Source organism: Hibiscus syriacus, unplaced genomic scaffold (genome assembly GCF_006381635.1).
Source record: "Hibiscus syriacus cultivar Baekdansim isolate YM2019G1 unplaced genomic scaffold, ASM638163v2 tig00111582_pilon, whole genome shotgun sequence".
Taxonomy (NCBI): Eukaryota; Viridiplantae; Streptophyta; class Magnoliopsida; order Malvales; family Malvaceae; genus Hibiscus; species Hibiscus syriacus.
In genome coordinates this window covers 13,027,719-13,054,180 of record NW_024063126.1, presented here as the reverse complement: position 1 = coordinate 13,054,180, position 26,462 = coordinate 13,027,719, and the positions used below count along the sequence as shown (strand labels likewise).

The window sequence follows — 26,462 nt, the reverse complement described above, 5'->3', positions numbered from 1 at the left end:
GAGATAATCGTTTTTGCCTGTGCAGTTTTCGATTCGAATTAATATACTAAAAATAATAATTCAATGACACCCACGTCTAGATGGTAGCGCACCAAGAGAGTCCTAACACATGATATGAAATCTCAAATCCATTCCCACTCATATAATAATGGTACAACCCACCAACTTGAGAATCTCATTTTCAACATCTACTTATTCAATGCCTACTACTACTCATCAATCAATGTATCCTAACTAGATGGGATTTGGTTCATGCACTCATGTATAGGTCTAGGTTTATTTTTATACATATATAAAATGTGCCGCTCAGAATGAGAGGTAGATTTATTTCGTTAACTAAACACAACTTTTATAAAATATAATACTAAGATATATTATATTTTTAAAAGAGAATTTTAAATTCAAACATTAAAAATAATATTATTAGGACAGATAATCACGAATTCATTCTAAGATCTCTTAGTGTCCTAAAGTTACTCGTTGCATGAGAAGGTGTGAAGGTTAAATTAATCTTTATATATGTTAGTTGAATCTTGTGTCCTTGGCCTAGTAAGATGGTGCTGTTAACTCTTCAAACCCTTCAATTCAATCAAATTATCATATTTGTAGTGTTGATGGAAAAACGATTTACTTTTTCTAGTTTGGATGGAAAGTAATGACTGGATAGAGAGTAATGACCGGTGGTTTTATGAGGGGAATGTAGAGCATATGACATGAAGAAGATGATGAATAGTCTTATCAATCGATAGATTAAGACCTCAAGATCCCTTCTCCAGCTATGTATGATGAATTGACTTATATAATGTCCGTTAGTATATTTAGTCTTGGGAGATCATGTGGGTCATCCATTAATCATACCAGGAGATTGCAGTCTTCCGAAAGATATTAGATTATGGAGGCTTTGACACGCAAAAGACCAACAATGGAAATATAATTTGTGAAGGAGGTCCGAAGAAAGTACAATACATAGTACTTTCATGAATCATGACAGAAGACGATGTTAAACCCTTGAGTATGCAAGTGCAAGCCAATAGTTAAGATCGAACGACGAGCCTTTCTTCGTTTAGATGACTCGAGATATTATTTCAGCTCTATTCCATTTCTTAAACCCTACATGAGGCCAAAATGGATGCTCGAGTCTTGTCTCCCACCATCAATCTCCACTTTCTTTCCTCGAATAGACCACCCTCCACTTCCATGACAAATCGAGAGATGCAATTAACAAGCACATGGATTGGTGCAAATCTATGACCCAAATGATATCATTCACTTTCCACCCACCCGATTGCTTGGATTCGATGGAAATAATATTCATATTCCCAAAGGACTGGGACTGTGGTTCAAAGCTCGAGGCCATTTTGGTTCATAAATAAGATGAAGTGGTGTGGACAATGGAGCTTTGTTGTTGCCATTGTAGCTGTCAACTTTGCCTTTGCTACAACTAAAGCACTTTTCAAAATGATTCTTGACCGAGGAACCAGTCATCTTAGTATATCGTCAAGCCATTTCTACACTTTCTTTGACACCAATTGCCTACGTTCGGGAAAGGTATATATACGTTCGATATAAATATGTTCGATTTATTTATGGTATTTTGTATCTTCTTGGTATTGATATTATATTCTCGAGATGTTTATGTTCGGTTTATGAACTTCCATGCAGAAAAGGTAGACCAAAGCTCACATCCGATGTCTGCCAGCTTTTCCTGAATGCTCTCGTAGGGTTAGTCGTAAAATTCAAAATAGCTCCATTTTTTTAATGATTATTCTACTGATTTTATAAGGTTAAATTGTATACAAGGTTCTCGTATTATGTACTTTTTGCGGATGTGTTTCTTCTACTATAGTATATTCATTTCTAATGTAAAGGCAAACTTTTTTTCATTAATTTTGTCAAATAATTTGACATGAATTATTTTATAAAAACCTAAGATGAAGTCAAGGATGGAATTAGGATAAAACATTATGAGGTTCAAATAGTCTAAATTTAAAATTGATTGGGACCTAATAAGTATTTCAACTAAATATATGTGGGCTGCAATTAATTTGATTAATTTCAAAACTGATAGGGGCAAGAAAAGAATTAAACAAAAAAAATTGGGGGTCAATATTTAATTTGACTAATTTTAAAACTGATAGAAAGCTAATAACTAATCGAAGGATGGGATGACTTAATATGACTAGCTTTAAAATTAGTAGGGACCTAAAAGCTTTAATTTAGGGGTTCAATATTTAATTTGAGGATGGGGCAGGCTCGTCCAATGTCCTAGATAGTTCCGTCCCTAGGAGACGTGACATACATTTTGGTATTTTTTGTATATTTGGACAAAATTGTTTGCATTTTTTAAAAAATAAAAAGAGAAATATATACAAAACAAATATTAAGGTGTGCATATCATATCATTAGATGCTTAGAAAAAAAGCATGTGACTAAATTCACTAAAAATGTAAAGGACTAGAAATGATCAAGGGAGTAAATTGAATAAAAATGTAAAGGACTAGAAATGATCAAGTGACTAAATTTACTAAAAATGTATAATCCAGGGACCTTGTACTAAAATTTACCGTCTTATAATTATTCTAAGAACTTATAAACAAGACAAACCCTGCAAGACAACATTGGCACAGTATTTTTTTTCCTTCTTGGGCTCGAGTATACTGCAGCTACGTTCTCATGTGCATTCCTAAACACAGTTCCTGCAATCACCATGGTTTTGGCTGTACCATTTGGGTAAAATCCTTAAACACCAAACTCATCATCTCTCCAACTAGATGTTTAAACCAAGTCATAACTCGAATTGAATCATAATTTTCAGGCTCGAGAAAGTTAATATCAGAAGCAAGGCCGGCCAAGCAAAGGTAGTCCGCACATTGGTTTGCATCAGTGGATCAATGGTACTGACACTTTACAAAGGAAAGTCGGTGGTGGGATCGGATTCAAGGGACACAAATGATCGTATTGTAAACTACAACAGCTCAATGGTTTCAACTAGGATGAGAGAGAGGTGGGGTATTGGTTCGATGTTTCCAGTTGCATTCACAGTCTGCTGGTCATTGTGGTTCCTTCTTCAAGCTAGGATTGATATCCCTGCAAATATTCAAGCACTGCCTTTCTGTCCCTCTTCAGTTCCCTTCAATCAGCCATTTCAGGATTGATAGCAGAGAGGGACTTTGACAAATGGATCTTGAAGGAAAAACTTGAACTAATGATGGTCGCCTTTGCGGTAAGCATACCCTCTTTGTTGTTCTTATTTGGTGTATGTAAATAATGGTCAAAGTATGGTTTTGCTCCCCTAACATGCCTATGTTTGGAATCTAATCTATATCAGGGAATAGTTGCACCGGGCTTGTGCTCTGTGGGAATGTCATGGTGTGTCGAGCATAGGGTACCGGTCTTCACATCAGCATGTACTCCACTGTTGCAAATATTCATAGCCACGTTCGATTTCTCCTTTCTACATGGAAAACTCTACTTGGGGAAGGTCATCTACTCTAACACTAATTTCCTGATATCAATTGTTGCTAATACTCAAACATTTATATGGTTATAACGACGATTTGCTACCAATGAACAGTGTCATTGGATCAATCTTAATCATAACCGGTTTATATATTCTGCTATGGGGAAGAAACTCAGAGACACAAGAAATGCAGCAGCCCTAAGTGAAAGAGGAAGAAGGTGACTGTAATGCAAGGTCACAAGTGTACCAAATCTCTTGTTGTGCAAGCATTTGGGTTGTGTGCCCTAATAAACTTAGCATTAGATATATAATGTCAAAAATGACTATAACATGAAAATGTACAAATGCAACATAAACACACAGATTATCAAATCTAATGCGTTCAAGGAATAGTCTGATACTAACGATTAACAATGCTAATTTTGATTCTACACATACCAAGCATCATTTCATTGCCAACAGTTGCCATCAAAACATTTACCAAAACATACTAAGAACAAACGACAATGTCAAAAAATAGTCGGCATTATACCCAGAGGATATACATATTATCAGATTTAAGCATGCATACAAAACGTGTGATCCTCAATGCCAGAGGATATATATTATATATCCAATACTCACGGCATGCATATGAAAAAGTGATAACACATATATCCGATACTCACAGATACAGATCAAAACAACAAACTAAGCACCAAATCATGCATTGCAATGAAATAACCAACATAAATTCAACACTCCAAAATGGAAAAAATGGTCTTAGAAGACTTGTATATATATAAAAAAGAGACTCAAACATACAATTCTTAAAGGAAGATTACTCAAAACAGACAAATACTAACACAGATAAAACTCAAAACAGCAACTACTCTCAAAGCTTAAAGCATTAAACCAGTAATGTGACCAAAACAGGAGCTGAAAGGAGCTTTCTAATCAAACAAACCAAATCCCAAATCATCATCGCTCTCCTCCTCTGGCTCTTCCTGCAGAATAACCAAAAAAATATCGCACATTAGAATAAATGGTGACAAACGAAATGCATCTGATTCTTCATTAGTGATTTATAGTCCAACCTTCTTCTTTTCCTCAGCAGGAGGTGGAGCAGCAGCGCCACCTCCACCAGCGGCAGCAACAGGCGCAGCTGCAACCGGAGCACCACCACCACCAGCACCAACATTGGTTATAAGATTCTCAATGTCACACTTCTCGAAAAGCTTAGCGAACAAACCTGGCCAATAAGATTCAACCGAAACATTTGCAACTTTAACTATAGTTGCAATCTTCTCAGCCTATTAGAAAAAGTTAAAGAAAACAACCAACTTCCCAAATCTACGGGTAATTAATTCTTCCAACAACAATAATCAAAATCCAATTAGAAATAAAAATAAACTTCAAACTCTAAATCGGGGAATCATAAAACAAAAATGCATAGAGGATACGGTAATGGGAATGCCATCGTCGTGGAGAATCAAAGCAGCGTAGGAGCAAGCAGCTTCACTAACGGAAGACATCGTTTCGTCTGTTACTAAAAAAGCCAGCCCGAATAACGATTAAAAATAACACCCACAGCACTATAAATGCAAATAAAGGTCCAGGAAATCTAGGAATGTAAAGTTTACCTGGGAATGTGCAAATTTGAGCAGCCGCAGTTCAAAGTTGGCAGCAAAGTGTTGCTAGGGTTTCTCTTCGGCTCTGAAAGAGGAATTTTAAAGAATGGAAAATTAGTGTGATTTAGGCTGTTCAACCGGCCTCGAACGGTTTCTTAGCTATTTGCTTGTTGGGCCTAAAATATTTATTTAAAAATAAACAAATTATGACAAGGTCATCAAAATAAGATGAGCGAAGACGCTCAATAAAACAATGTGATACCTATACTTTTAAAATGTTCGTTTTTCTCTCTGTATTTTGCTTCCCATATTTTACTATGTCTCAAAGCTGTTAACAGGGTTAAACAATGACGTAGTAAAAAATGTGAATGTGACAATTCTTTAATGAAAAATCGAAATAAAACAAATTATAGTACGTAGACACAATTTTACCTTTGTTTTTTTTAAGCATAATTAAAAAATAGGCTTATGGGTCGTTGTTGCCCAAGTAGTAAATTCAATTTATCAATTTCACCTTATCTATTTTCGTATCAATTTAGTCATCGAAGTTGTTTAGTTGCATTATTTTACACCATTGATCATCTTGACTAATGGAACCGTTAATTTCTACTTATGTAGGCGCCAACTGTTTTCACGCCAGACGATTAAAGTTGTGATTTATCTTATTCTTTTTCTTCAGAGGATTAAAGTTGTGATATCTCTTCTTCTTTCTTCTATCACCCCAAAACTACATGGTTTTGGAATCACCATTTAATTTTTTTTAAACTTTATTTCTTTCCCCTTCCACCCGGGCTCTTCAATCTCAGATATGGTTATTCCATCAGTTTTCAGGTTGCTTCACCAATCGGTGACCACTGCGTTGGCTGCCATCGTCGGTGGTCAATCAAGTCCAAACTTCACAGGTTGGCTTACTTTGACCTCTTGATCATGGACTTGAAGTCCGTTTTCCCCAAACTGTTATCGTTTGTTGTAGATCTTGAAAAAACTTGTCGGCTCCTTTGAAGTAAAACACCTCCATTCGCCCCTGCTAACTGTATGATGGTATTGAATTCAATATTGGAACATCTTCATTGTGGGAATCTTTCAACTAACGCCTCCATCATCAAAAATCTAAAACCCCACCTTCATCATCCGTTTCTTTTGATTTTTCGTTGCCCTTGCTTCGGCTAATATTGATTTGCAGGTTGTAAAATTGTGCCCGAAGGGGAGCTCTCGCCATTGACCGTCCGACGCTAGTTCACTGTCGCTTGCTCCATTGTTACCGTTGCTTGTAGTAGAGGCCACCAAGATGAGATATTTTAAATATTTAAGCAAATATTTAAAATATTTTATTATTCATTTTTAATAAATACCACAAATTTTTTTGTTTTTAATAAATACAATGTCATCATAGAGACACATCAGCAATATTGGTTGAAGTAAAACAACTGTAAATCATATAAACATAAACTAACGGTTCTGTTAGTCAAAATGGTCAATGATATAATTTGATGCAATTAAACAACTTCAAGGGTTAAATTGATGCAAAAATACGATAAGGACAAAATTAATAAATTGAGTCTACTACAAGAGCAACAGTAACCCTTAAGCCTAAAAAATATGGATCACTATAAATAATTTAAGAGTAAATTATATAAGATATCATTGAACTTTAGATGATGTATCGTTCATATCACTAAATTTTGGTTTTTATTTTAATCATATTATTGAATCATTAAATCGATAACGACGTGATTAACAATTTTCAAAGTAAAGTTCACACTGATACGATTTAGTTTTATTGGAAAAACTTGAGAAAAATATATATTAAAGGCTCCTTAGGAAAGTCAAACTTTAATTTTTAGGGATTAAAATCAAAAGTCTAACCACCAAACAAACCTAAAAATTTATTATGCTTTTAACATAATTAATATATATTAAATTGTTGTTAAAATTAATATCATTTATTTAATAATAATTTTATAAATATATGACTTTTTTTACGTAAAAAAGCAATCCAAATAAAGAAAAGAATTGTCTTTTATTTGTAATTATAATTAGCATTGTAAACGAGTTTAGTCAAATTTAAATATTGTTGAATTTGATTTGAAAATTTGACATAACTTGAAAGCTCATGAGTTGAAAATTGTTAACCTCAACTTAAAAATCAAATAAAAAAGTGTAGCTCGGCCCGAGCTAAAAAAAATTGAACTCAAAATATTCTCATGCTTAACTCAATTAAGCTCGAACTTGAATATGAACCTAAGTACATAAAAATCTTATATCACATTTTTATAAAAAAATATAAATGTTAATATTATTAATAATTTAATTTTAAAATTAAAAATTTAATACTTTGTCCCATAATTTATATCTTATATTGGTCATACACATAGTTTTAGGATATGTATTTGACCAAGAGAAATTATAAAATCATTTCTAAAAAGTAATTGATATATTTAATAGATTTATTTTGAAATGTGTAAAATAATGGGACGAATAAGGGTAAAAATAAAATATAAGTGTTATTATTTGTTGATTTTTCTAATATGATATTTTGAATGAGACAATTCTAAAAATCAAAAGAGACACATTTAGTGAGATGAATGAAGTATATTATCTTCTCGAGTTGTGTATCAAGTAACTCACTTCGACTCATTAAGAACTCGAGTCGAATTTGAACATGAGTCAAGTTCATTCACTTTGGTTCATTAAGAAATCAAATAGAATTCGAATTCGAATCAAGTCCATTTAAATTGAATATTAATTGAACTTTAATTGAACCAAACTTTATTTTTGAACAATTCTTAATTAACTTATAACTTAAGAGAGAGATGAAATATCAACCGAAAATTTTTAACCATATATTTTAAACATTATTACCCGATCAAATCGAACTTAAATATATTACTATATATATCATCTTATTTACACTCTTACCTAGTTAAAGTTGTCGTGCGGCCGACTCTCGTGTAATACCCAAACCACTGGACAGTGAAGAGCTATTAATTACAACAGGACAAGTGGACCATATAACTATGAATGCCACAAGACTTTAGGTTTTGGGTGGACAATGACACTATTCTTGTGTCGGCTTCGCGCCGACGAACTTCATAATTTTATCTTATCATATGATATATTTTTATTTAATTTATGAATAGTTTATAATTTTTATAAAATATAATTATATATTTTGAATTAATAAAAGTAATTAAAATTTATTAATAAATAAAATAAGACGTATTAAACTTATTATTTTCAAAAATAAATAATCTAGTTACATTAATTAATTATTTTTTAAAACCATCAAATAACATAAAATAATTATTAATAAAATAATATAGAATAATCACTAAATATTAAAAACTCGACTTTACGTGAAAAGGACTAAAAATTCCATTAATAATTTTAAAAAAATTAGAAATACAAATAAACATTATTGTTGGTGGAGAAGGATAAGGATACATTTATAATAGATTTTATCATAACTTAATTAAATTTATTTCAGATAATTGATATTATTTATTAATACGAGAAAATCAATTTGATCGACTAAATCAAGAGTTAATCAATAAGATGACAAAATAAATATCAAATAGAGAATCAATGTCGAATTCAACTCTATAAAAAAAACAAAACATGTTATAATAGCAAGAAAACATTTATATTTTTTAAAAAAATGAAAAAAGAATAAGTTATTAAACATGAATCAAATGTTAAAGAATTATTGTTATTCTGTGAAGTTTTTAAGTTCGTGCGCTACTTACATAGAGATGTAGACTGTTTAAAATTAAATAATTAAAAGTTTATGAACATATATTATTTTATATTCATCACAAATTAATAAAAAAGTAAAAGCTAAAATAATGAAATAAAAGAAAATAAATAAAAGATAAAGAAGAATGAGTAACACCCGTTCCATTAAAGATCGGCGACATGCCTCTTAAATAATTAAAAGTAATATATATATATATATATTAATTATTAACAACATTGAAAAATCATTATAATATTCTCCTTGTAAAAATTGTATAAAACAAATTATTATAATATTCACTAATAATTTTATACTATATGAATGTATCAAATATAATTGTCTATTACATTTTTTTATTAAATCTTAATGATATACTATTTTTTAAAATTAATTATTATTATTTAATTTATTAACTGATTAATTTAGATTAAATTTTATAAATATTTATTATATTAACGATTCTGTCGATCTAATTTACTCTATTAATAAACGCAAAAATTTCAAACATCTAGTCCCAACTACTATTCTCATCTCGCTCGTCGCCACCTTATAAATATGTGTCACTCAACACTTATATCTGATCAGAAGGTTTCCAAGCTTCCATGGCTTAAAACCACACGGCCAATCCCTGCGAAAATTTTCTTATAGGCGAGGATAGAAACACAGAAGACCGCACATGGGCAATTGTGTTCTCAAATCATTCGGAGAAGTTAAAGAAATGGTAAAAGTGGTGACACCTGGTGGCGGCATCATGGAGTTATCGCCACCCATAACCGCCTATAGCATAACCAAGGAGTTCCCTGGCCAAGCTATTTACCGCACCCCGCACAGGCTCTCACAGCCTCTGGTCCGCCATGAAAACCTCCACGCAGGCAACCTCTACTATCTCCTCCCTCGCAACAACAGCAAGATCAATAAGAACAACAACAATCTTATAACACCTGCTTCCTCTTCGTCGTCTTCGTCTCCGTATCGCATGTCGTTCGATCAGCAGAGGGTGTTGAAGAGAACCGACACGGGGGTGGCCCCGGCGCCACCGACAGTTTGGAAGGTGAAGCTGGTGATAAGTCCGGACAAGTTGGCGGAAATATTGGCGCAGGAGGCTCCGACGGAGGCGTTGATAGAGAGCGTGAGGACGGTAGCTAAGTGTGGTAATGGGGTGTCGTCGTCGGCGAGTAATTCTGATCGGTGGAGTGTTGTTAGTAGTTGCAAAGGATCCATTGAGAAGTAATGCTGAATATAGACGGTGGCCTCAATCTTATTGTAGAATTAGAAAATATATGCAGTATGTATTTTATGATTAAATTATGGATTTACTCCCTCCTACTTTCTAATTTTGAAATTAGGACAAAAAGAAACGGTTGTCCAATGTTTTAATTCGAACCGAACCATTAAGCGACCTTAGTAGTAAAATAAAATATTATTTTTTAGTGATCTTATATTTGAACAACTGCATCTATAGGATATATATGCATTATTAATAATTAAAAAAAATTCTAAACAGATAAAACATATTCAATTAACTAGAGCCTAGAGTCTCATATCTTCTATTAATCTAGATTTGAAAATTCATTTAGTCATTTTTATTTTATTTTTGCTATTAACTAATATATATAAATTGTTGTAATAGATTATTAAGTATGAGAACTGGCCTAATGATTAAATTATGTTCATTCTCTCCTAAATCTCGGGTTTGATACCTCGTTAAACCAATTTTTGTTTTTATTCCATTAACTACCATAGGATATATAATTTATGTTGTAATTTAGTACTATTATAGGGATGGGCACTCAACCTGAACTCGATGGGTTTCGACCCGATCAGACCCAATCAAGTCGTATTTTTTTAAAAAAAAATCGGGTTCAGAACGGGTCGGGTTCGGGTTTAGGGTGAAAAATACCCGACCCTACCCAACCCGAAAAAAATATAATTTTACCTTATATATTTAGAAATAATTACAATAATACCCCTCTATATATATTTTTTCAATTAAGTCACTGTTTTTATTAAATAAAAATATTTTTTTTATTATTTCGGATCGGTTCGGATCAAGTCGGGTTTCTAAGCCATATATTCGGGTCGGATCGGGTTGGGTAAAACCTTGTTTTGATTGGGTTGGGTCGAGTCTCGTTGGAGACTACATTGTTCTCAGATCAAGTCGGATGGACTAAGAACCTAACCCATGCCCATCCATAAGTACTAATATGGGGTCTGGTCCAATGCTAGCGTACTTAATTTCCTCTTCAAGTCTAAGTTTGATTTATAACCTAATTTATTTTTTATTTAATGAGGTGACATGTATCACCTTCTAAAGAAATTTTTTTATTAATAAAATAAATTTAAAAACTTTTTAATAAGGTGACAACACATATTATCTTTTGATTGAAGAATTAAATTTATTAAATTAAAATTAAGATATTATTGGATATTTAAATAATAAAAATTAACTATGATAATATTTAAATAGTTAAGTGATTTTATTAAAAAAATTAAGAGAACTATGATCAAAATAGAATTATCACATAGTTAAGTGGTTATGAATGTAGTTTACGCTTAAAATATATATATATAATAGTTTTCTTGAATTTCCATTTTAAATTCCCGATCCACTCTCAAAACTTTCTTCATACATCACCAGCGCCAAACAAGTCTCATTAAGGTAAGTTCTGAAACCCTAAATTTAATTTGAAACATCTCTGCCTCTGCAACATATGGTTTTCTGATTTGGATCGTAACGCTTAATTCTCTTTCTTTCTGATTACTTTGTTGTGAAGGATTTTTTTTATTTACAAAAGCCATCGTGTTTAGCAGAAATAGTCGACTGATATTGCGTCTATTTTCCGTTACATAATTCTATTTGCGGCCTCTATCCGCTTCTATTTTGAGGTGAAATTTAATCAAAACGCTATCAAGGTCTTTAGCTATGGCGGACGGCGCTGCTACCTGGAAATAGCGGCCGCGATAGCTCTATTTGAAACCCTAATAATACTCGAAGTCTCTCCCCTAATTTTAATGTTTTAATAATGCGTTTTCTGTTTTTCTTTTCTCGATTAGGTTTCTGCCGAAGATTAGGTGCTGATATCTTTTTGGGGGAAATGAGACCAGTTTTTGTGGGGAATTTCGAGTTCGAGACTCGGCAGTCAGAGCTGGAGCGTTTATTTTCAAAGTATGGGAGGATTGAGAGGGTTGACATGAAATCTGGTAATTTTTTTATTAAAACAATGAATGTGAGACTTTCTGAATTTAAAATGCATCTTTTATGTGGTTTGGTGCATCTTCACATTTTCATTTTATTGGTAGTTTGCCGATTGTATTACATTTTCTTGACTTTAATTGATTGGTAATGGGAAATTGGTACTTAATATTATAGTTTTTTTGTTTGTTCTGGAATCTTGATCACTTGCAAATGGTGGCGTCTCCTCAAATTTGTTTCCCATTCAACACCTAGAGAATTTTTCTCATAACAAATGTTCCCGTGGAATTACTATTTTTGCTTTATTTTCTTCCTTCACATTGCTAACTTTATGATATCATTTTTCATCATGGTAAATGAACAACTCGTGTGCTAGTTTTGTTCTTCAAATCTGTGACCTTGTTTCCTGCCCATTCTTTAATAATGCCTCAACTTACCTGAGGCTATTGTAATATGGGGAATGTTAGGCGTGATTTGTTGAGCTGTAGTCTTGCTTATATCCTGGCTTGAGGATGCATGTGACATTGATTTTTTAATGAATGGTCTTGTAAAACAGTCATTTATTTTGTTTTGGACTTGGATGTCAGATGTACATACACAGGAGTCTGTATATCTGATCACACTAACTGGGAGAAATTAAATGACACCTGAAGGGTTCCAGTTTACTGGAGAAAACCATTGTATATTAAGTGTTTGTTTTGGCGCAGGAATTTCTTCTGAAGGAAAATGAGCTTCTATATGGGCTCGCCAACTTTCTGCAAATAAAAAATTCATGCCTGCCTGTCTACTCTCCTGCCACTCACTGATGGCATCATCCTGCATTTTCTTCACTCGATTATGTTACTCACCAACCTCACTGGCTGGTGTTGACCTATCAAACTATCATGTCATGCCTTGTACCACTGACTATAGAGGATCACTGAAATCTGTCATGCCATGTCTTCAATTTCTGAACTCCTGCTGTCTGAATGGCGAAACATGCTTTGCAATAATGTGTCCGACCCTGAAAACTTGGATTTTAACTTTTAACATGCCACCATCTTGATTTAGTGCATCATGCAACGCTTCTACATCCTTATGTGCATCAGCCCTTCCTTCACCTACTTGCAGGTGCTGTATATTTTCTTAGTTCTTGCTGGGAAAAGAAATCCTGCGATTTGGCTGATGTACCTGTAGTTGTGTGGGTATAGCACCAATTGTATAAACTGTCATTTCTGCCTCTGATTTTGCTTTGTGTTATAGGGTTTGCTTTTGTTTATTTTGAGGATGAACGAGATGCCGAAGATGCTATTCGTGGACTTGACAATGTACCTTTTGGATACGATCGTCGACGACTTTCCGTGGAGTGGGCTAAGGTATGTTATTGCTGTGTGAATTATTGCTTTCAACAGTTGCTGGTTTTGATTTTAATGGCTATGAAAAAAACAAATTATTTTGAGGATAACTTTATTGTCAGGGTGAACGTGGTCGGCACCGTGATGGTTCTAGGTCAACCACAAGTCAAAGGCCCACCAAAACCTTGTTTGTTATCAACTTTGATCCGATTCGCACAAGGGAACGAGATATAACAAAGCACTTTGAGCCATACGGGAAGGTTCTTAATGTTCGCATTAGGCGGAACTTTGCGTTTGTGCAATTTGTCACGCAAGAGGATGCTAGCAAAGCCCTTGAGGCAACACAGAGAAGGTGGGAATATACATTTTTTGTTATTAATTTCATGTGAGATGATATTGCTCCTAATTTACAAATGTTTGTGAATTTTACAGCAAGTTACTGGACAGAGTCGTGTCTGTTGAATATGCTTTAAGGGATGATGATGAGAGGGATGGCAGATACGAGAGTCCTAGAAGAGGTGGTAGTGGTAGACATGGGGATAGTCCATATCAGAGGCCTCCAAGTCCCGCTTATCGCCGGCGACCAAGTCCTGATTATGTAGGGCTCGTAGTCCTGTTTATGATCGCTATAATGGTCCGGCTTATGACAGGCAGAAGAGTCCCGAATATGGGAGATACCGCAGGTAATGTGATTAAAAGCTATTTATTGTTTCTTCTTTTGCGACCGACTATATACCATGTTTGGAATTATTTATTATTATTTCCATAATTAATTCCATCCTTAATGTTCAGCCGATCGCCTGCTCGAAGGTCCCGGACATGAATATCAGATTGATGGAGAAAGCTTGTTGCTCAATCTGCCTATCATAGTTTGTGCTTCATCAGTAGAATGTGTAGTTTTTTTCTTCTCTTTCCCGTTGAACTCTTTTAAGTATGGAGATTCTTAGGTGAAAGTACAAATGATATACTGGTAATTTTCAGTATGAATTGGGATTCCAGTTTATACATAGACATTTGTTATGGTAAAAAAAAAAGATGTTTGCTCGTTTCTTCCTATACGTTTGCTCATACTTACATGCATCTTTTGAAATCCCGAATCGAGTTTTTACGGAATCGAAGAGAAAAATGATGAATGGCAAAAGCTCTGGTCTTTTATGCATCGATCAACATAGTATTTTTCTTTTAATTGTTAGCTTTTAAACACGGTAGCCAAATTCTCTCTTTAAAAGAAACGAGAAATCCTTGCGTTTAGGCAACTATGATGATAATAATAATTTCATAACCGGAATAAGTATTTAATCTCAGTATGTTAAAGAAAAATTCATAACGCTCGAGGACGATGCAAACGAAAAAGGTTTTCTAAAAGTAACAAATATGTAAAATATTTTGTGCCCTTTGAGAAGGTGTCGTGGTGTAGTTGTTTTTCAAACACACTGAAGGTCTCCAGTTAGAGTCCGGGCGACGCCATTATTCTTTTTCTGAATTTTGTTTCTTTCATTTGCTCACCTTCTTGCCATTTGCGGGAAAATAGAGTAATGAAGTAGAAACAAAGGAGATAATCAATTATCTTCACTCCATTATCATAAATGTTAAGGTGTCGTGGTGTAGTTGGTTATCACGTCAGTCTAACGGTCTCCAGCTTGAGTCCGGGCGATGCCATTATTCTTTTTTTGAATTTTGTTTCTTTCATTTGCTTACCTTCTTACGGTTTGCGGGAAAATAGAGTAACAAAGTAGAAACAAAGGAGATAATTGTCTTCACTCCATTATCATAAATGTTAAGGTGTCGTGGTATAGTTGGTTATCACGTCAGTCGAACACATTGAAAGTCTCCGGTTTGAGTCTGGACAATGCCATTATTCTTTTTCTGAATTTTGTTTCTTTCATTTGCTCACCTTCTTGCCGTTTGTGGGAAAATAGAGTAACGAAGTAGAAACAAAGGAGAGAATCAATTATCCCCACTCCATTATCATATATGTTAAGATTGGTTTACAACATCTGTTGATTGGTCCATAGATATTTGCTCAATAACTGCCAACCAAAACCACGGACGAGTTTACATTCCCTTAACAGCTACCCTTACCCGATTACTATTCTCATTGATTGTGAACCTTCGATTGTTGTTTTTTCATTCTTTTCAAATCTCCCAATCTCCAAACCAGACGATTGGGATCTCCTTTTCATTATTTTCACATCAGTCCATACCTCGTCTCTGTCAGGGGGAGAGGAACAACGGGGAGTGATTAATTTCTAGGAAAACTGTGGTGAAGCAGAGGGGGTGGATGGAGACCAAGGGGATTTTTTTCATAAAAAAATATGGTTCTTTTAATAAAAATATTATTTTTACTTTTTTTAAAAGTAAAAAACTTTTAAAAAAATATAGTTTTGACACGTGTCACTTAACAACTAGATTTAAGGGTGTTTTCGTCCAGACACTTAAAATTGAAAACATTAAGCACCTATTTTTAACGAAAAATTCTTTAAACACTAAAAATTAACTTTAGGTATACTTTTGACACTTACTTTTGTATTAAACCAATATTAATTGAAGTTAAACATTGTTGGAATATTGTCTTTAATTTAGAATCCTGAAACATGTTCTATTTTACAATATCAAAAGTAATCTATTTACAAATAATTCATAGAGAACTTTTAATCATAAACGTAAAAGAAGGAAATAACACTTCGTAAAAAAAATATTTCATGAAAAAATTGTCTATAAACGAGAGTGCCAACTGCTCGTCTACTGACGAAATATATCTTGTTATCTTGCTTTTCCTTAACCTACATTACATTAGAGTCTTAATATAAACTAAAGCTTAGTTTGTTTTCATTGTACAAACTCTTCAAACCACTTATGTCTGCGCCACATAGACATTAGGCTTCGCAGACTATTTGTTTTTTAGAAGACATAAGCTCTTCAAACGTCTGCGCGAGCTCTTCTCGGTACAGACATGGTTTTATGTCTTCAAAGGTCTTCAAACCTCTTCAAGAACAATTATAAAATATAGTTATTTATTAAAATAATTTTAAATAATTTAATAAGGTTATTTATTTTAAAATAATTTATTATAAAATAATTTATTATAAAATAATTTATTTTAAAATAATTTATTATAAAATAATTTATTTTAAAATAAACTATTATAAAATAAATTATTATAAAATATGGATTGATTTATTTTAAAATAATTTATTTTAAATAATTTATTAGTATGGATTGATTTATTTTAAAATATGGATTGATTTATTTTAAATAATTTATTAGTATGGATTGATTTATTTTAAAATATGGATTGATTTATTATTGTAGTTGTATGAATTGACTTATTTTAAATAATTTTTTAGTATGGATTGATTTATTTTAAAATATGGATTGATTTATTTTAAATAAATTTTTAGTATGGATTGATTTATTTTAAAATATGGATTGATTTATTTTAAATAATTTATTAGTATGGATTGATTTATTTTAAATAATTTATTTGTATGTATTGATTTATTTTAAAATATTGATTAATTTATTTTAAAATATGGATTGATTTATTTTAAATAATTTATTAGTATGGATTGATTTATTATTGTAGTTGTATGGATTGATTTATTTTAAATAATTTATTAGTATGAATTGATTTATTTTAAAATATGGATTGATTTATTTTAAATAATTTATTAGTATGGATTGATTTATTTTAAAATATTAATTGATTTATTATTGTAGTTGTATGGATTGATTTATTTTAAATAATTTATTATTGTAGTTGTATGAATTATTTAAATTTCAATATTGTAAAACTAAAATTATTTAAATCTCAGTATTGCAAAACTCTTTTAAGTTTAAAAAATCAGTTTATTTATATTTCAGTTCATTTTAGCAGTCTGCAGATGTTAAAAAACAAACAGTCTTCTTCTTGCAGACTGCAAACTTTTGGTCCATCTCTTCTGCTGCAGATGCCTGCAGATGTAGTCCACAGATGCCTGCAGATGTAGTACACAGACTGCAGACCTTTTACCTCTGTAAAAATAAACACCACCTAAAACTGAAGAAATATGGACCCATAATATGATAACAAATACATTAAGAAGAATGTCGATATAAACACAACTAAAATGCAAACAATGTTGTGCAATGATACATTTATTCATTCGTAAAGATTCTCAACTCTTTGATAATAAACGCTCATATTTGTGTATATACAACGCTCAAACCAAAAACTTCAAAAGGATAACAATAAATTTCTTGACCACTAAAATCGCTTAGCTTATATGTTTTGAGATTTTTATATATTATTTTGATGCGTTTCAAAATCTTTTGTCATATTAGAAAATGGCAAGACCCTTTTTACACGGATGCATCATTTTTATTCCCAAACCAATAAGCCCAAAATGCGATGAAAGTGTTGTACAATGTCATGCACTATAATGTGGAATTGATTTTAGTCCCTATAAGTTGGAAAAACAAGTAAAATGGTAATTTGAGTCCGTATACTTAAATAATGTGATATGTTCCTCTAACCTATTGTAGGTTAATAACTTTAATCATTGCATTTAATCGATAAAATCGAATAAAAATAACTGCAACAAGTTAAACTTTTTTAACTCAAATGTGTTAAGTTGAACGTGCTGTATCATACTCTAAATTAATGTTATGTAATTTAATTAAGTCGTATAGTACGTTTTACTCGTTCTAAAAGTATAGAGACCAAAATGCATTATATACTATAATACGGGACTTGTACAGTACTTTTACCTCAAGAAATGCTTTAAAATAGCCCAATAGGAAGACCCATTAATATAAGCCCAATCCACGATTCACATTTCAGATCCGTTCCGTTTTTCCTTTTTTGAATTACTTCTGAACATAATGATTTGGCGCGTCGCTTCCTATATATACCAAGAGCTTGCATGTGTGCCTCTTTCAAAATCAGTTAAAAGAATGAGGAAGCGATTGAAGAGAACGAATGGCATTTTCAGTTGCTCCTCTCCTCGTTGCACCAATCTCTCTACCTTCAATTGGTAGTCTCTCTCTCTCTCTCACTATATATATCTCTTTGATTTGAAGCTTCGTCGATTTGATTTCTCAATCTTTTTCTTTCCTCCTTTTGAGGTTTTGAGTTTGTTTAGTTACTTTTGATCTAATATCACTTCGAAATTTAAGTTTAATGATGTCCTATAATTGACTATGAATGTTGAATCTGAAGAAATGAATGATGAATCAAAAAAGAAGTTGAGCTGATTCAGTTAATTCTGATCTAATATCAGCTTGAATTTTAAGTTTAATAAGGTAATGTAAGTAACTATGAATGTTAAATCTGAAGAAACGAATGAGGAATGAAAAGGAATTTGAGCTAATTCAGTTAATTTTGATCTAATATCAGTTCGAAATTAAGTTTAATGATGTCTTGTAAGTAACTATGAATGTTGAAGTTGAAGAAACGGATGATGAATCAAAAAGAATTTGAGCTGATTACTTGAGTTTTAGCTGAATTTTGTAAGCTTCGCGCTTCTTCTTGCTTCGATCAGTGGGTTTAAAGAAAGAGAAATCGTTTCCCTTGTTTCTTTCCCTGATCATGATCTCTGTGAACCATTGATCTGGAAATTTAACCGAGTCTCTGTTATTCAGAGATACTTCAGTTCCAGACACTGTTATTTCAACAAGTTTTAGCATTGAAATGTATATTTTCCACCAATGGAATCTGTATCCGATTTGAATTGTTCGAATAATTTTCATTATGGTCAATATAGCTTCTGTAGTTCTAAGGATTGCGAGGTAGCTTAGAACTTGCGTGATCTTAAACTATTCGTCTTAATTTGAAAATAATTTTCGTAATTTTGAAATTTCTTTATGCTTTCGTATTGCTTTTTCCCCGGAAAGTATAAGGTTCGGTTTCTATTATTCCGCTAAATTTTCTTAGTTACCAAACACGGCTTTGACATTAATCTCCTTTCAGTTAATTTTGTCACTCATTTGGTAAATCGGAGGTTAATGTTGCATCATTTGTAGTTTTTACTTGTATATTTTTGCTCAATAAGCATTCACAGAATTTTGAAAATCTTCGTTGTAATTTTCAAATTTCAAAATGTTTCCAATATCTTTTTTTTATTTTTTCATTTTTCGGGAAGTAGAAGGTCCGGTTTCTGTTATTCCGCTGAATTTTCTTAGTTACCAAACCCTAGCTTGACATTGATCTGCCTTCAGTGAATTCTGTTACTCATTCGTTATACTGCGTATAGATTTTTGCTCAAAACAGAAAACATTTCTCTTAAAATTTCAATTCTCACATATTAATTTTGTTTTCAATTTGGATTTGTTTTCTCAGCAACCAAACACTTATTATTTGTTAAATTTATACCATAAGGAATTGGTTAATCAATAATCTCTTATTCATATATTCTCAAAAAGGTATGTGCAGGATCTGTGGACGTACATAGCCAGGTTTTTGGATGGACGATCGTTAGTGATGCTGTCAGTTACGAATAAATGGTTCAACCATGTTATCATGCAAGAGTGTATATGGAAGTTCACATGCTTGCGGGACCTTCAGGTTCCTGATCCTGGTCACGTAGCATTCAGTTGGTCCAAGCTATATGGTTCAGTTGTTGGTAAATATAAAATCCCTTTAGAAATCTTACACGTGTCTGCATTAACTGTTTGATGTTGAAATTCCAATGGGTTTTGCAGACGGAAGTCACTCCTATATTTTCCGCCAGCAGGAGAAACATATTGGTTAGTTAGTCGCCTATGTTACTCAAAAATCAAAATTTAAAATTTTCTTAGTTTTTGCACATAGTTGGAGAGATTTTAGATGGTCATCAAATTCCCATATATTTTATATGTTTATTGATAATTTATTTTTGGTATCCCTAAAATTTTGTATCCATCCCTGATCATATTCGTGTACGCTCATATCTGCATGTGCTGATTATTAAGTGCTGATATTAATATAGTAACAATTTGCCAGTGACTACTTTGTTTTTTTTTCTTGGGGAGTAATCAGATTGGATGTGGATTGGGGCATTTTCGTTCAATTCAGAAGTGGCATTTCTTTCCGAAAGGATGGTGAATCCACCTGTGAAAATCCCAGAACATGGAAATATAGATGACATGTTGCAGTCTTACGGCTCATGTTTGCTAAGGAAAATCAAGACCGGAATCTGGATAGCTGGTACAGCTCAAATCCGATTAAATTTTGCCTCGCGTTTGATTTAAGTTGTGATCAAAATTCCAACTATGCTCGAGCTTCTTCTTTTTAGATTTACAACTTGTTCGATGCCCGGTATGTGACCTTGAAAAATGTGAAGGTGAGCTCTTATTTTGTAGATGCAAGTAAATATTTAAGATATGAGTCTATTCAATTTTCTTGAAATTCTTCTTGTATTTGGAGGATTCTTAGAGAGTCGCTTATGATGTTTGGTTTTGCGTTGAATACGATTGTCAGATACAAATATTTTCTTTTCGAAAAATGAAAAATCCGAATAACATGTAAATCGCCAAGTTAAACAGGACCAAGAGTAAGAACATTTGATTGTTTATGTAGGAACAATGCAGATGTTAGATGCAAGGCTTATTGAGCTGTTCCTTAGCCAAGGGTACCAGGATAGGAGTTGGGACTATGAACTCATTGGATCTCATGAAATAAAAAAGACATCACGAGGAGCTTATGGGGCCATTTTCGACCTCAAATACCTCACAAGCAACTCAACAGCCGGTAAAACTTGATTCTTAGCCTTTAAATCATTCCTGAATATGCTGTGTCAAATTTATGTCTGACCGACAATGATATCTTCAGTTTTTAGAAAATTATTTCATATATTTAAAAGATCTTCGAATCCGAACATAAATAGAACACGAATATTCTAAATGGACAGGAATCTGATTTAATTTTACCAATGAGCTTAACAGGGATCTTCGATTACAAGTCATGGACAGGACAACCCCATGATTTTCAACCAAAAGCAATAATTGCTCTTCATGCAGTTGCAGTCAACACCAATTTACAAGAAAATCAAGGTAAGAAGTCCTCATACATGCAGCTATGACGGTACATGTATAATTCATATAAATATCCGTATAATATAAAGTTTGAAACATTGATATATTTTTTTCTCTAAGCAGCAGGAGTTCTAATGAAGTACCTTGCCATGAGGGCCGGAGCTGAAGGGGAAGTAGTTTCAATCAGAATCTCACAACAGCTCCTCTGAACCTGAATGAACCACACAAACTTAGTTTCTCTTCTCATCATTCAAAATTGGTTTGTTTCTTACTTCTAACCCTTTCCCTTATAATAATTAAAAAAAAAGAGATCTCCGGCCTTAGGATTTGGTTTGATATTGGTTTTTAATGGTACATTGCTTTGCTCGTCGATTTTAAGAGTATTTTAATTTTTATTTTCCCCACCAACATAAAATTTTATTTCATTATTTTAAAATGGCTTATACTATAAATAAGTATCTAAAATATATCATCTTTTTCTTTTGAGTACTTAAAGTATTTTTTTGTCAAAATAGGGACCGAAAATATTTAACATTTTACATGTAAGTTCTAAAAGAGTTGACACATAATATTAATTAAAGAATACTTTAGGTACTTAGATAAAAAAATTAAATATTTTATGTATCTATTTTGACCAAAAAGATAATTTTAAATATTTAATTTGACTAAAATATACTTTAGGTACTTATTTTGAAAAATATATTTTTATTAAATGAAATTAGGAAAGTAATTCGATCATTACATTTGGTCTTGGAATATTTCAAGCTTGAAGAGGAATTCGAAAATGTGGAGTGACGAAGTGCTTGGCCTATTATATGTTTTCACGTCACGTCCATCATGAATTTTCTCATCTGAATATTCTAATATGCCACGAAACATGAAATCACGAGACTTGCATTGCAACAAACTTAGAGACCTTATTTTTTTTTATTATCGATTATTGTTATTAGATTTTGTTACATTTATTTTATGAGCTATGATAATATTTTAAATAACTATTGTTTATCATACTTATAATAATAAAAAAGTTATATATATATATATTATAGTTTAAAATTAACATCTAATATTTAAATATGTATATTTTGAGGAATAATAATATTCCTTTTAGAAGAATAAAATGATAGATAGAGTTATAAAATCACGAAGATAATGACAAGCAAACAAATAATACCATAACGAATGATATAAAACACTTACGTGAAAATTTCTAAACATAAAAATTAAGGGTGGGAAGAGAAAATTTTCACAATATCAAAAAATAAATTATAAAAGAGATGACAAAAACCATAGCAATCATGATACATATACACTAATCTGTACGAAATCACTTTTTTCTCTCTCTCATACAATCTCTAGAAACTCTAAGTACATATTTATAAATAGATCCGTTTATGAGATTTTAGTAGTCCGAAATAAATATAAAATTAGACCTCCAATAATAAATATAAAAAAATTAAATTGTAAGAGCAAGAAAAAATAAATAAATTTGTTTGTAAACTATTTTTTAGTACGTTTAATAAACTATCTAATAAATATATAGATATCTCAGACATTTTCGGGACCCTGAGCGAAACTAAAAGATATACCCTTATAAAATAAAAGTATATTTTAATACTTTGAATAATTAATTTAATATTGTGTTAATAAATCGTATAAAAATGATTAAATTAAGGGCTTAAACTATAAAAGTATTATTGAAAAAATTAGGAACCCCAATTATAAAGATAAAAAGTGATATTTAAAAAAAAATAGGGGCATCAATTTTAAAGGTAAAAAAGTGAGATTAAAAAAAATTAGAGGCCTAAATTTTATGAGTAAAAAATAAGATTGAAAAAAATTAGAGGGTTCAATTATAAAGGTAAAAGGTGAGATTGAAAAAAGCAGGAGCTTAATTATAAAAGTACAAGGTGGGATTGAAAAACTTAAGATCATCAATTATAAATGTAAAAAAATGGGATTGAAAAAAAATTAAGGGCTTCCATTATAAAGATAAAAAGTAAGATTACAAAAATTAGGGACATCAATTATAAGGATAAAAACTAAAATTAAAGAAAATTAAAGGATTAAATTATAAAAATAAATAATATTATAAAAAATTAGGAGCCCCGTACAAAATGAGGGGCATGAATTGCTCAAGGTGCACCCATAGTAGCCCAAAAAATGAAATATAATTTTAATGAAAAGTGAAAAATAATTTAAAAATATCATAACAATATCGTTCTTGATTTTTTAATGATGAATAACCAACAAAATTAAAATATAACGTTAAGGATAATTTTAAAAAAATAATTAAATAAGATGAATGACTAAACAAATAATTTATTATTTTTTTTATTATATATGAATTTTATAATTTTGGGCTAGACAAGAGTGGGCCCTGGGCAAGTGCCCCCTCTTGCCCATGCTAAATACGGGCCTATTTATAAGTATATAAATATAAAAATTATAGAAAATTAACTTGTATCGTATTACAAGAGCTCCACTCTCGACGAGATCAGTAGTGGATTACAATCTTGGATCCAAAAGCCTTCGTGTCTATCGTAGATCTTTTTATTTAATTTTTCAACAAATAAATTGTATTGTAAATTTTTAAATTGAACTAAATAGAATTCGGATCACATTTTCTACCATATAACCTTAAAATATCTAATTAAAAAAATTATAATTTCACACACATATATATATATATATATAAAATAAAATAATAATAATAATATAATCTAAGAATATATACAAATTTTTAAAATTTAACACCGATTTAATCATTCGGATCACCGTATGATATTTTTTTATTTAAAGATTTAAGAGTTACACTATTGAATAATTTTAATAGTTAAAGAAAATATTCTTCTCCCTTAAAATCTTGGGTTTAAGCAACTGCGCTTGCATGACGTGTTTTATTCATGATTAAAAAATATTATAAACATATATTATCTCATAATTACTCAGACTCTTCAAATTTTTAAGGGTTACACATAATTTATATTTTTGTATAAAAACATTTATACAGCGAGAGATGAGTATTTGATCTAAACGGGTTTCGCTTTGATCATAGAACGTTGAGTTTTTTCTTAAAAAAATATGGGCTCCTGTTTAAGTTTAGATCGGTTTTTTTATAAGGTCAGGTCGAGTTTGAATTTAAGGTGAAAAATACACGACCTGAGATAATAATATAATTATTTCTTAAATATTTAGTAATAATTGTAATAATATCCATCTATCAATCTTTTAATTAGATCCCTATTCTACTTAACTAAAATAAAATTTTTTATTTATGTTTGTGTCAGATCAGGTCAACTACAAATTTTTACTCTAAAAGTCGAGTCAAATTTTAAGTCAAATGAAACATTCCTAAATTCAAGTGGGTCGGATAATGGGTAGAAGAAAGTACTAGTTAAAACCCAAACCGGTCCATTATCATCCCTATATATACATGCATAGGCTTCAAAGGAAACTACCATATGATCAGCGAAAAAGAAGAGAACTGATTTGCCATCATGTGTGGCTCAATCAAATTTGTAGCAATGTTCGTCTTACTGGTAATTGCGTCGGATTTTACGAAAATTGCAGCCGTGCCTCGGTGCAACGATGTCGTAGAATCGTTAAGTCCGTGCCTGGGCTTTATCAAGGGCGGAGCTGTTCCGGTAGCGGAATGCTGCTCTGGTGCTAGAAACCTTGCAGGCCAAGTAGCAAAGAAGATAGACAGCTGAATGCGAGTGCCTTAAAGGAGTACTGCCAAGAATTGGACCTTAAGACCCTAACCGAGTGCCCCTTATTGGCCAAGATTGCAGTATCACTATTCCAATTCCTCCTATTGATGCCACTACTGATTGTTCCTGGTACTCATTCTCTTCCTTAATCTCTCACGGATTGACACATAATTTTATATTTAAAAGAGTGAATTTATAAAACTCTAAGGAGAAAATATATATTATTAAAAATATTTAAAATATATAAGAATTTAAAAATTTTAAGGAATGACTGCCCTACCTACTCCCCCGAGTTAATCTCCTTCTTCCTCTTATAACTCAATTAATTGTGATTCGGAAATAATAACTTAAATTCAGTTTATTTATCACAAATCGAGTTTGAATGATTCAAATTATTAAATGAATTTATTAAAAATAAAAATATCGATATTGATTCATATTGTGATGATTATACGTAAAGTTCACAAACAAAATGAGATCAGAGAAGACGAGTTTATGATTATATAGTATAAGAAATATGTGGGTTCATGTATAAATCAAGTATAATACATGTATCTTGTCGTATGTGATACTCATGATAATTGTTATGTTAAACTTTTTTCAGATACTCAATTGGTCTAATTAAACTTTATTATTTTTAGTTAGTAGAAATAATTGAGTTTAAAATTGAAAAACTGATAATTTAATTTTTATCTTAAATTAATTCCAAGTATACTAATATAATTTGTTCATGTTTTTCTTCTTCTTTTCTTTCAGTGCATGAAGAGCTACGGTTGGGAAATGCCAAAGTCAAGAGTATGCCTAATGAATAAAAAACCCTAATAATGGACTATTTGGCAATTAAGTAATAAAGCCCTTGTATTTGATTTCACTAAATAAAATATATGCCCTTCCTTTGAATTTTGATTGAATTTCTTGGCATGTTTCATATTTTTAAAATTAGATTCAATTTTTAAAAATTTAACAATCAGTCCGTTCTGATTTATACAATCATTCAATAAAATTAATAACAACGGGCGAAAGATTTGCATCAAGTCTGCTTTTACCTCCAGGACATTATGCAATTATATATATATATATATATATTACATAAGTAGCTAGTTAATAAAAACAGAAAATATTCAAAATTACAATGAATATTCAAAATCGTAATCATAATTGACGTAAAAACTAACTACTCGAGATCATAAAGAAACTAGTTACTCGGATAAAAAGACAATTAGAATATTTAACAAAATTATTTAATAATTAATAAAAAAATACAAAACAAAATATGTTTACATCAATTCTGGTGGCTGATTTAAGATTGTGCTAAGATAAAAAAACATTGTTTAATAATAAATGATATTAATACATCATTATATATCTCAAGTTTTATACAATCTATCAAATGTACCCCATAATTCTATTTCAAAAATTAAATA

The 26,462-nt window shown here is 31.4% G+C and overlaps 4 protein-coding genes and 1 pseudogene across 6 annotated transcripts; 4 read left to right on the top strand and 1 right to left on the bottom strand.

Annotated features, from left to right (window-relative positions):
• The first annotated feature begins 1,363 nt into the window (after positions 1-1,363).
• LOC120165478 lies at positions 1,364-3,794 on the top strand (annotated as a pseudogene).
• A 418-nt stretch (positions 3,795-4,212) lies between these two features.
• Positions 4,213-5,167, bottom strand: LOC120165534 (60S acidic ribosomal protein P1-like). Its single transcript, XM_039175047.1, has 4 exons — positions 5,083-5,167; positions 4,903-4,988; positions 4,537-4,752; positions 4,213-4,446 (listed from the first exon to the last, which is right to left on the bottom strand). Exons 2-4 carry the CDS (start codon positions 4,972-4,974, stop codon positions 4,393-4,395), a joined length of 342 nt encoding a protein of 113 aa, XP_039030978.1. The 5' UTR covers positions 4,975-4,988; positions 5,083-5,167; the 3' UTR covers positions 4,213-4,392.
• Positions 5,168-9,433: 4,266 nt separating this feature from the next.
• On the top strand, positions 9,434-10,120 carry LOC120165301. The gene has a single exon (XM_039174852.1). It carries the CDS (start codon positions 9,483-9,485, stop codon positions 10,035-10,037), a length of 555 nt encoding a protein of 184 aa, XP_039030783.1. The 5' UTR covers positions 9,434-9,482; the 3' UTR covers positions 10,038-10,120.
• Positions 10,121-11,421: 1,301 nt separating this feature from the next.
• LOC120165485 (serine/arginine-rich splicing factor RS31-like) lies at positions 11,422-14,301 on the top strand. 3 transcript variants are annotated; one of them, XM_039174989.1, is made up of 6 exons: positions 11,422-11,465; positions 11,861-12,007; positions 13,242-13,354; positions 13,456-13,685; positions 13,766-14,016; positions 14,123-14,301. In XM_039174989.1, the coding sequence occupies exons 2-6, from the start codon at positions 11,902-11,904 to the stop codon at positions 14,278-14,280; spliced, it is 858 nt and encodes a 285-aa protein (XP_039030920.1). In that variant the 5' UTR covers positions 11,422-11,465; positions 11,861-11,901; the 3' UTR covers positions 14,281-14,301. The 3 variants fall into 3 exon arrangements, with proteins under 3 accessions (XP_039030920.1, XP_039030918.1, XP_039030919.1); XM_039174987.1 differs by lacking the exon at positions 11,422-11,465 and having other exon boundaries at positions 11,607-12,007; XM_039174988.1 differs by lacking the exon at positions 11,422-11,465 and having other exon boundaries at positions 11,632-12,007; positions 14,126-14,301.
• A 4,763-nt stretch (positions 14,302-19,064) lies between these two features.
• Positions 19,065-21,579, top strand: LOC120165476 (probable F-box protein At3g61730). The gene is made up of 8 exons (XM_039174982.1): positions 19,065-19,102; positions 19,736-19,935; positions 20,015-20,059; positions 20,331-20,498; positions 20,587-20,634; positions 20,871-21,041; positions 21,236-21,343; positions 21,452-21,579. Exons 1-8 carry the CDS (start codon positions 19,065-19,067, stop codon positions 21,532-21,534), a joined length of 861 nt encoding a protein of 286 aa, XP_039030913.1. The 3' UTR covers positions 21,535-21,579.
• The last annotated feature ends 4,883 nt before the right edge of the window (positions 21,580-26,462 follow it).